Source organism: Leiobunum rupestre, chromosome 7 (genome assembly GCF_980474605.1).
Source record: "Leiobunum rupestre chromosome 7, qqLeiRupe1.1.hap1, whole genome shotgun sequence".
In the NCBI taxonomy this organism is placed as follows: Eukaryota; Metazoa; Arthropoda; class Arachnida; order Opiliones; family Sclerosomatidae; genus Leiobunum; species Leiobunum rupestre.
Genome location: NC_143390.1, coordinates 36,629,589 through 36,641,282, shown reverse-complemented (window position 1 = coordinate 36,641,282; position 11,694 = coordinate 36,629,589). Strand labels below are relative to the sequence as shown.

At 38.9% G+C, this 11,694-nt stretch overlaps 2 protein-coding genes across 2 annotated transcripts; both read right to left on the bottom strand.

Moving 5' to 3' along the window:
- Window positions 1–2,042: 2,042 nt before the first annotated feature.
- On the bottom strand, window positions 2,043–2,576 carry LOC149936135 (uncharacterized). Its single transcript, XM_090153635.1, has one exon. It carries the CDS (start codon window positions 2,574–2,576, stop codon window positions 2,043–2,045), a length of 534 nt encoding a protein of 177 aa, XP_090009761.1.
- A 154-nt stretch (window positions 2,577–2,730) lies between these two features.
- Window positions 2,731–7,197, bottom strand: LOC149936134 (uncharacterized). Its single transcript, XM_090153634.1, has one exon. The coding sequence runs from the start codon at window positions 7,195–7,197 to the stop codon at window positions 2,731–2,733; it is 4,467 nt and encodes a 1,488-aa protein (XP_090009760.1).
- Between the last annotated feature and the right edge of the window lie 4,497 nt (window positions 7,198–11,694).

The following is an 11,694-nucleotide window of genomic DNA, read 5'->3' as shown; positions in this document are numbered from 1 at the left end:
ACCCGAGCTACACGCGATTTACCATTTTTCCCTTTAGAGAAAGAGGTAAAATCGTAAAAAACGTCCTCATTTATCTTTATTTAAATCTAAATACGTTAATTTATGCGTAATAGAATAATTACGCGTTAAGAACATTTTAAATAAAACATCTTCGAGGAAATCGCCGAGTATTTTCCGAGACACAGGACATGCAAGTTACTGTTTATATAGTGCTTGTTGAAATAATGGAAACTTTTCACCTGTACGGTATGCAACAAGTGTTTCCTTTTAACCAGGTAGCTTTTTTGACGTATAAAGGCTTAGCAAAAACACGACGTTCTGTTTACAAGTGAAAAGTTTCTATTATTTCAACAAGCACTATATAAACAGTAACTTGCAGGTCCAGGCACACGGATATATTACTTGTTGGCGATTTCATTAAAGATGTTTTATTTAAGCATACGAAGCTTGGTTGTACACAAAACGTATTTCCTGGTTTGACAGATAGATGTCGCCACGGTTTCCTTTCCGCACTTGAATTTTTCTCTTTAACAATTTACAATTATTGATAAAAATATTCCATATAATTTAAATACTTAAATCGACGATTTAGACCCTTCCAAGTCCCCTCAAAATCCCGCAATTATTCAAAAATCACTTTCATTTCCGTAAACCTCTCTCGTATATAATTCCGAAAGTACCAGACAGGAACACTCCTTAGAGAAATCCCCGTTCTAAAGATGCGCATTTGAGTTCTATTTAGTGCTATGTAAAGTGTTCAAGGAAAGGGTGAGAAATAAGTCGAGGTCTAAATGGCAGTGAGGTGCAAATTACTCGATTCTCTCCCTCTAATTACAGCGCGGAAGGAACGGGACCTGGTTTGAGTGAGGGTCCCTTTTATCGCCAACGTCTATATAATCCAGTTTAATTTAAATTATAAAATCATCCCCCATTCGCAATTCCTCTATAAAATATCGCGCACTTAACAGAAATGGGGGCTCTAAGACTCCAACGGGGAAGCGGATCGAGTTAATATCTTTTATTCGTGGCTAAAAAGGGGTTTCACTCCGCTTGAGTTATGGCTCCTTGGAAAAAGGGCTGTACTTACAAATTTCTACGGGTTATACCGATAGATGGAAGCAGTTGTTAAGGTCTTCTAGAGATTTGGAACACGTCATCCCAAAAGACAGCGTTGCCGTATCTTGAATATCAAATATTAGTACCAAGGCCCGAAAATTATACATTTACGAAAACCTTTATTCGCGACCGAAAACTATTGCTACGCCCTCTTTAGGTAGCGGCTAAAGCAGACGCTATTAGTTTTTCCTCATCGTTATTCGTAAATTTGACTTTATAAATAATGATACTGAAGAATATCTAGTTAAAGGACTTCCGAATTTATTCTTCTTTTCCGCGCCTTTATCTATTAATTTGGGAGAGCTACTTAATCTTCTAAACCGACTGAAAAATCTAGAAGATAGGTTATTAAGTTGGACTATCTTAATTTAGAGAGTACAAGATTTTGTATATAACTTTGATTTATTTACTACGTGGTTACGGTGGTTAAAAGTTGACCCATTCACTTGAGTCCCGATGAGAATTCTGCCTTAAAGGCGTCGTGAAGACTACCAAGAAACATTTTTCCCTGGTGGCCAACATTTTAGAGAAAAGGGTATGGAAAGTTTTGGGGATTAGCGGGCGAGTACATATTAGCGCCAGAGAGGCTGGAGTATTTTTCTATGGGGTTTACTTTACATGTAGAAAGGGTCAGAGAATATAATATATCAATTTGTGCCGCTTGAAATCAGGAATTTTTAGGATGGGGAATTTTACTTTTGGAAGAGTTTGCTAGGGGCCATTTACAAATAATGGTTATAAAAATAAAATGAACACACAAACATTAATACATACAGTAAAACAAATTATACAATGAAACAAATTATACACTCCGCCGATAAATACGTTAGTATTTATAATGGGTAAACAAATTATTCCGACAAGTTAAATCAAGATTATTATTATTTTTTTTTACAACATATCTATTTTAATGTTGATTTAAACATTTAAGCTTCACAGTTCAAATCGTCCGAATTTTCGCGTACCGAAATTGCGTCTATTTCCAACGGATATAACAATTGAATAGGTCTCCTTATTACATTTCCATTTGATGTTCTTATCATACATGACCTAATGTTTTCGTCTCTACCCTCACAAATTTCAACTACTATCCCTAATTTCCATAGATGTTTTTGAACATTATCATCATGAATCATCATGACGTCTCCTACTTTAATTTTAGACTTATTTCTGGCTAATTTAATTTGATGAGCTGATCTGAGTTCTAATAAATACTCTTTCTTCCATCTATTCCATAATCTAGTCATTAGAGCGGAGCGATACTTTTGACGCTTATTCATTTCAATTTGCGTTTTGGGGGCTTTTTCATTTTTTACAATTTGAGGTGGCAGACATGTCAAACGTTTTCCGATTAGAAAGTGAGAGGGGGTCAGTGGTTGGGGATCATTCGATTCGCTAGTAACGTACGTGATTGGCCTTGAATTAATGACGGCCTCAGTTTGAATTAACATTGTTTCCATCTCGACATACGTAAGAGAGGCATTTCCTAAGTTCTTTTTTAATATTGATTTTGTACTTTTAACCAGAATTTCCCACCATCCGCCATACCACGCGGCTCTCTCCACAATAAAATGCCATGAAATCCCCTTTTTCCCGTAAAAATTTAACACTTCGTTACTTTTTAAATTTTTCCAAATCTTTACTAGCTCGGTTGAGGGTTTTCGCGTTATCCGTGTATACTTTTCTAGGAATTCCTCTTCTGGAAATCATCCGCGTGAACGCTAATAAAAAGTCTCTAGTCGATAACGACGTTACTAATTCCAGGTGTATCGCCCTTGTCACGGCGCACGTGAAAAGGCAAATGTACGATTTGGCGACCTCTCCGGCCGTCATTTTGACGTAGAGGGGTCCGGCGAAATCAATCCCGACGATTTCGAAGCTCGGCGATTGTTCAACTCGATCTTTGGGAAGGGGCGCCGTGGGGGCGTCCCCCGCTTTTACTCCGGCTTTTCGACATTGTAGGCAACTTTTGACCGATTTTCTCGCGAGTTGTCTCCCGGCGGTTACCCAATATTTTTCCCGTGATTGGGTTAGGGTGCTCTGGATTCCACCGTGCATCATCTGATAATGACACCGATCCATGATTAATCTAGCCAATCTTTGTTCCTTCTTGAGAATTATTGGATGCTTAATTTCGTAATCTAAATCTGCTTCAGTTAATCTGCCTCCGACGCAAAGGATTTTATTGTCATTTAATATTGGTCTTAATTCCGCGATTTTCGAACTTTTCTCAATTTTCTCCTTGTTTTGTAATGCTGATATTTCTTGCCTAAAGTCTTGTTTCTGTACGCATCTTATCCAAGTATTTTCAGCGTCCAAAATTTCTTCCGTTTTAATAACTCCCCTTTGTCTTCTGTCTTTTCGGAAATATTTTATAGCTCTGAAGACATAAGCCGTAATACGTAGTGTTTTATCCAGGTCGTTATATCTATATAAATCTATTATTTGACTTACTCCCGCCTTTTCTGTCCTAGCGACTGCGAGTACAGTTTTTCGTTTTTCTTTTTCAATTATTGTTGTATTTACTTCTGGCATCGCGTCCGCGGGCCATTCGGACTTATCTCTCTTAAGCCACGTGGGGCCTTTCCACCAAGATTCGCTTTGACTCAATTCTTCCGCTCGTGCTCCTCTCGTTGGGATATCCGCTGGATTTTGAAATCCTGGGCAGTGTTGCCACACTTTTGGGTTAGATAATTTTTGTATTTCTACCACTTTATTCTGGACAAATGGCTTCCAAACCTTGGTCGATCCTTTCACCCAATGCAAGGCAATTGTAGAGTCTGACCACATGAATATATCTATATTTTCCGACTCCCATATCCCTTTGATATTGTTTACGAGACGCGCGCCTAAAACGCACCCCATTAGTTCCAATCGAGGTAATGACAAATCTTCGTCCGACGGGTCTACTCGTTTGAGCGGCGCTACCCTCGCCTTTGATGTCACAAGGGAGACTCCAATTTCTCCATTTTTCAATTCGTACCTTAGATATACGACGGCAGCGTACGCCCTTTTGCTCGCGTCGCAAAAACCGTGAATTTCCAATTTTTTAATTTGATCCGCTTGATTTGTAGTAAAATAGTACCTTGGTATTTTGATCTTCCTTAATTCGGGCAATTCGCTGCACCATTTTTCAAATTTCTTCGCCATTTCTTCGTTTAACTCTTCGTCCCACTTGGTTTTCTTTTCCCATAGCTCTTGGAATTTTGCCCTGATGGTAAAGGGGGCTAATACGCCTATAGGGTCGAAAATCTGGGAAACAGAGCTGAGTGCGTAGCGTTTAGTGAATTTTACTTCTTTTAATACATCAACTAGATTAGAAAGATCGAAACTGAATACGTCTGCAATTGGATCCCATTGTAATCCTAAATTTTTTTGACCATTTGGCGCTTGAACTTGAAATTTGGTCACGGCATTTGGTTTGTCCGCCTCTTCTCCCCACATCTTGCGTAATTCTTCCGAATTGGATTGCCATTTTCTTAGATTCATCTTGGCTTCGCTCAATATGATTGACATTCTCTTTGATAGCTGAAACGCGCTTTCTACATTTTGATTTCCGGCAACTAAGTCGTCAACGTAGAGTTTTTTGTTCAGAACGTTTACGGCTTCTGGATCTATGGTTTCGTATTTCTTGATGTGATGTTTTATTGTAGCGGCCAAAAGATAAGGACTTGGTTTCACGCCGAATGGCACTCTGGTCATGCGCAAAGTGGTAAATTCGTTTTCCTTGACTTTGCCGTTTTCTTCTTCCTTGACCCATAAAATTCTGCAAGTGTCTCGTTCTTCCTTCGCTAGCGACACTTGAAGGAACGCTTTCTCAATATCAGCGACAATCGCCACGGGAAATTTTCTGAAGCAAAGGAGCAATAACAATAGATCCGGATTGAGATTCGGACCATTGGAAAGGCAGTCATTTAGCGACGGAACTCCATCTTCGTGGGCTGAACCGTCTAAAACGGCTCGTAGTTTTGTGGTTTGACTCCCTTCTCTGCTAACTCCCTGATGTGGAATATAATATGTCCCTGGCCTACTTGTTGCTTCGTTTTCAGACACCTTCTCCACTATTCCGAGTTCAAGCTGCTCATTTATTATGTTTTTGTAGGCGTTGTAGTATTCAGGGTTTTTGTTAAACCTTTTCGCTAGACCTGAGGCTCGTTTCGTTGCTAATCGTAAATTATTAGGTAGAATGTCTTTCTCCGTATTCCACGGGAATTTAACCTGATAGCGTCCTTCTTCATCATTGAATGTTACATCTCGCTCAAATTTTTCCAAAACATCATCTCCTTCCGATAGTCTTTCTGGTTTAGTTTGAATACCGATGGCTTCCAGATCCCAGAAGCCTTTTACCAATTTTGTCAGATCCGCATCTTTAGAGTTGACATTCATTACGGTAATTAAATTGTTTTGAATTTCAACTCGCTTGACATTGGATTTCGGCGTGCTCATGGGGCCTTCTATGGTCCATCCAAAAAGCGTGTCCATAGCTACGAGCTTGTGTTGAAGTCTTTCCGTTTTAGCGCTCACGATGTCCCAATAGTAATCTCCGCCGATTAATAAGCTTATTTTCGAGTTACTGGGACCTTCTTTTCTGGGATCATCTGCCAATACTACTTTTGTTTTCTCCACGAAATTCTCAATTTCTTGACAATCTTGCGTCTGCGCGCGGCATATGAAAGGTACTGCCACTGCTTCTACCTCGATTTTCTTCCCCGGGTCAGAGGTGTTTTGAACGGTGAGCCGAACTATTTTTCTCTTTTTCTCCTCCGCTGCCTGGTTTCCAAATTCGCTCACCAGGACTCTAGTTTCTCCTACTACCGGTAGTTGCAGTTTATCGGCAACTTCGTTCAAGACGAATGTCCCTTGGCTTCCATTGTCCAGTACTAACTTCAGAGGGCCGGCTCCTTGATTTTGGGGATAGTCTGGATTTTTGACAAAAATCTGCGCGGTTTGCAAAAGAACGTTTTTTCTCTCATTATCGAAAACTGTATTCGTATTTATTTCCCTCGCTTCTTCGGGGGGCATCCCTTCAGTTTTGTCTCGCTTGTGGGCCTCGTTTCGCGTGCAAAGCGCTTGGTTATGCCGTCTTTTACAAATTCGACAGTTTTGATAATCTGAGTCGCATCTTCGGGCGTCATGATTTGGTCTTAAGCAAATATAGCATCTCCTTTGATCTCGCGTTATATTTCTTTTTTCTTCGAGCGTGTAATTGGTACAGCTTCTCGTTGCGTGCTCCGTAGCTTTGCAGAAAATGCAATAAAGGCTGCGCGGGGCAACGTTTGTTAGTAGAGCTCGCGTCGAGGGAACGTAACTTCGCAAATTATCATGCCTGTTATTTTGATGCGAATTTTCCCTTCTATCGTAGCAACGCGTTTGCGATTTCTCTTTATCTTTGACTTCACCTAAGAGTGCGCAAGTTTCGCGACCTTCAACCTCGCTTTGCAAAAAATCGGTAAAAGCTTTTAGGTTCCAATCACCATCTTTAGAATATTTCTTACTGTAATCTAACCTGACGTCTTTTGGTAAACATTCAATCAGTCTGGGACAAATGAATGTACCACTTAAGGTGGCGTCTACACCTAAGCCTTTAAGGCATCTTACGTTTAATTGAATCTTATCATATAGATTTCGTAACCCTTTAGTATCGCTCGAGTCCGACACTGGCTCTAAATTCATTAACCTTCTACCATGAGTATGTATAACTAGATCTTTTCTATCAAACCTTTCTTTTAAAATCTTTTCCGCCTCATCGTAATTTTCCTCACTAGCTTTCATTCCAATTAAGGTTTTCTTCGCGTCACCCTCCAAAAAAGAATACAGATAATTAAAATTTTCTACCTTAGTAGTTTGGGGCTTATCCTTAAAAGTGGATTCAAAACGGCTCCAAAACCCTGCCCATTCGGTAATATCACCGGAGAATCTTGGGAGCACTAACGTTGGTAACCCGCTGCTTTCCTCCCTGATGACGGTGACTTGGTTTCCGTTAGTGTTCGTTACGTTTGATGGTCCACTTGTAGACCCTGATGCTGCTGAGTTGACTCCGTTGGCCTTCTTGACGATCCTCTGCGCCTTTATCTTTAGCATTTCGAAGTTGTTTTTCTAGTAGTAGGCGTCTATTTCTTCCCCTTCTTTTTCCAGCGAAGATGCGTCTTTAATTAAGTCCAAAATTGTTTTATCTAAATTACTAAGCGTTTCCGCTCTTGATAACATCAGCGTTAAATGGTCTTCGATGTCCTCTTCGTCCGTAGTTTTGTCTTTCAGCAGGGCACTCATGGCGTTGGTGGCTTTAGTTAGGTTTGATCGCGCTGGTGTCCTCAAGGATCTCAATCTCGTTAACTCCGGATTTAATTTATTTGTCTTATTTAAGTTCCCCGCTCCCACTGCGGTTTGGTCGGTTGACACTTCGTTATTCATTTTTAGTTCTTACTTCTCACTAATATCACTAATCCGCTCCGCCGATTGTTCCGTAACCGTTCCAAAATTTATTTTCCGCGGGTTGTTACGTAACCTCTCTAAAAATCCGTCCTATTCCGCTGGTTGATTAGTAACCAAAAAATTATTATGTCCGTTTAATCCCGGCGTTTCGGCACCATGAAGAATATCTAGCTAAAGGACTTCCGAATTTATTCTTCTTTTCCGCGCCTTTAACTATTAATTTGGGAGAGCTACTTAATCTTCTAAACCGACTGAAAAATCTAGAAGATAGGTTATTAAGTTGGACTATCTTAATTTAGAGAGTACAAGATTTTGTATATAACTTTGATTTATTTACTACGTGGTTACGGTGGTTAAAAGTTGACCCATTCACTTGAGTCCCGATGAGAATTCTGCCTTAAAGGCGTCGTGAAGACTACCAAGAAACATTTTTCCCTGGTGGCCAACATTTTAGAGAAAAGGGTATGGAAAGTTTTGGGGATTAGCGGGTGTTCGGTTGTACACATCGTAATTTTGTATAGTACATGTACCTATATTCGTTTTCAAATGTTTATATAGCGCACGCGCGCGTGAAAGTGAGTTTTTGGTTGCTGTTAAAAAAGGTGTTATTTTGCGCGTGTAAAAATAAATTAACGGCCAGTTCTGTTTTGAAATAAGAGGAAAAAGGTTTACCGGTTTTTATGTCGGAAAAGTTCGCGTCTTTTATTTCGCTGTTCACGACAGCGGGCGAGTACATATTAGCGCCAGAGAGGCTGGAGTATTTTTCTATGGGGTTTACTTTACATGTAGAAAGGGTCAGAGAATATAATATATCAATTTGTGCCGCTTGAAATCAGGAATTTTTAGGATGGGGAATTTTACTTTTGGAAGAGTTTGCTAGGGGCCATTTACAAATAATGGTTATAAAAATAAAATGAACACACAAACATTAATACATACAGTAAAACAAATTATACAATGAAACAAATTATACAGATACTTGCATTTTAATATAAGTTTGCATCGTTTGCTTATATTTTGATAAGTTTGTTTAAGAAAAAACGTTCTTATGCCTATTTAATTTGTCCGTTGTGTTTTGATAAGCCTTAATATGTCAAAAAAGCTACCTGGTTAAAGGAAACACTTGTAGCATACCGTACAATTGACGACTTTTAAAATTCATTTTGCGCGTTCTACATGTTATGGTCAAAAAAGGACGCAACGAAGGCTGTGTGCCCAAGACATGTACCTGTAGTGTCGCGCGCTAAAACTTCATTTCAAAATCCGTCAATAGGTGTTTAAAAAAAAACCGGGAGGTCATGTGCCAATGTTTTGTCTACGTCACTTAGCTGTAGCTCTTGATGGTAGAGTGCACGCTTTGCAGTCGCAAGACCTTTCGAAATTTGAAATCCGCGTGCAAAAAGCGCGTACCAATAAAGTAGTAAAAAGCTTAATTTCGTGACGCAGATAAAAACATTTTATACTTTTAATTTTTTATTGTTTTATTTTTTGTAAACATCTATTGAAAATTTTCCGTTATTTCAAAAAGCATTATATAAAAAGTAACTTACAGGTCCTGGCTCTCGGAAATATTACTTTTTGGCAATTTCCTTGAAGATGTTTTATTGAAGCGTCTATTGTATTTATAAATTATAAAAATAAATTAATAACACTTAAATCAATTTGAGTGTATTGAGAATATTGGCTAGAATAGAAATAAAAGAATAATCAAATTTGAAATTTTTAGGGCTCGGATTTTTCTGATCGTTTCAACCGGTAAATTCAGTTAACCATGATTAATCGGAAAACTTCCAGATAATTTAACGGTAAAATATCGAGTTTGTTTATCAACTAATTATATAGTTTGAAAAAAAAAACATTATCTTGATCGCAATAAATTCACCGCCGCCTTACTTTCCCCGAATGTATTTTTTTATCATGAAGCCGATATGAACTTTTATTTAAATAAATTTGTACACACTTGTTTTTTTAAGAGAAATAAGATCAAATATTTACGAATTAAATATTTACCGAAAAAAAGCAAATTGTTTTTTTCTGGAAATATAGACCATATTTCTTCGTTAATCAATCATATTTGTTGTTCCAGTTGTGATGTACCCCGACTAAAATGTAATAAAACACTAATGGAAAACTCGTATTAGTCTACCCATCGATAATAGTCAACTACTTTAACTATTTTTTATAATAAAAACCATGGTTTAGCAAATAATATAACTATGTTTTCATCTGGTGCTGCTAGTATCTTACACTTAATTCCGAAAAGGATGGATAGATAAATCACGAAATAAACTGAAGTGTCAATGCTGACTAATGAAACGGTGAAATACATTTTATTTTAACAAAATGGATAAAGTTGGTCATAAAATTCCCTTTCTAATCTGGGCCGCGGAAGTCTACAGACATCTGGCCAGAGCGCAATATAACCTGTGTCGTTTGCGCAGTTTACTAAAATACGGGGCGACGTTTCAGTGAGATGGGCATTTTTGGTCCTCAATGCCCCCACAACGCGATTGAGTGACCAGTCCTTACAAGCACCCGGGTACAAGTATCGCACTTTCAATAATCAGCCTTTTCAGTTTACATAGAGCCACGTAGTGGCAAATGCAAGAAGCTCATAAACTGCTGGATTTTCGTCTGCTAAGCAGACGATTTTTCCATAAAGCGTCTGCTTAGCAGACGAAAATCCAGCAGTTTATGAGCTTCTTGCATTTGCCACTACGTGGCTCTATGTAAACTGAAAAGGCTAATTACGTTTCTTTCTCCACTTCTGAAATAATATCCTTTTAGTAAGCTATGGAAATTTTACTTCCTTAATAGACAACATAAGTAAGGACTAGTAAACGTGTAGGGTGAATAAATATAGGAGTTATAGTCTTACAAGTTTACTCATTTTCTCCCAAGTTAATTTTTTCTACGCTTAACTTCCATAGTGTGCGTATAGATAATGTCAACAGTAGCAGACGTTGTCGTAGACAAATAAGTTACACGTAGAAAGGAGTTCTTCATAGTCCTTCAAAGAAAACAGGTGTCGGTTGCACACAGCAAAGCTATACGATATACACTCAGTGGCGTAAATAGCGCCCCCGCAGACCTCGCGGCGCGGGGGGGGGCCCGAGAACTAGGGGGCCCCCAAACGTTTATGATTGAAATTGATGCTTTTTAAAAGGGCCCCGAGTCGTTTTTCAAGGGGGGCCCCCGGAGTTCCTAGTTACGCTACTGTATACACTCCTAAAAGTTGCCGCTGGTAATTATTGTTATATTATTAATTGGCTTATATATGGGGCGCCAAACCGGAAAAACTAAATAACATTTCTAGGAATATTTTAACAATTCTAGGAATATTTTCAAACTTCTAGGAATATTTTCAAACTCTAGAAATATTTTCAAACTCTAGGAATATTTTAAAATTACCTATCAATTTTAAAAATCCTATATATTTTAAAGCGTTTCCTAGTTATTTTAAGAGAGACGTTTCCTACATATTTTACGGACATAATATATTTTTCGGCAAAACGCGGGAGAGAAAGCAGCGCTTGTAGTTTCCAATCGGAGAGTTGAGTGTGAACACTGTAAAGGCTAGCTATGATGGGATGGTACTTGTACCGTTGATGGAGTGGTTCTTGTGCCGTTGACCATAAATTTTCTTGAGGCGAGAACACGTAGAGATCAAGCTTCCGAGTTCAATTAGGAATTAGGAGACCAGGTTTTCCAGAGGATACCCGTAAATCAGATCGCTTATTGAAGGATGCAGATTCGGACACTAGATCTTTCAGTGGAGGATTATCATCAACGGTACAAGTACCTCTCCATCAACGGTACAAGAACCATCCCTGCAATGTAACAAGTACCATCCCATCAACGGTACAAGAACCATCCCTGCAATGTAACAAGTACCATCCCATCAACGGTACAAGAACCATCCCATTAACGGTACAAGAACCATCCCATCAACGGTACAAGAACCATCCCATCAACGGTACAAGAACCACCCCATTAACGGTACAAGAACCATCCCATTAACGGTACAAGAACCATCCCATCAACGGTACAAGTTTCATCCCATTAACGGTACAAGAACCACCCCATTAACGGTACAAGAACCATCCCATTAACGGTACAAGAACCATCCCATCAATGGTACAAGAA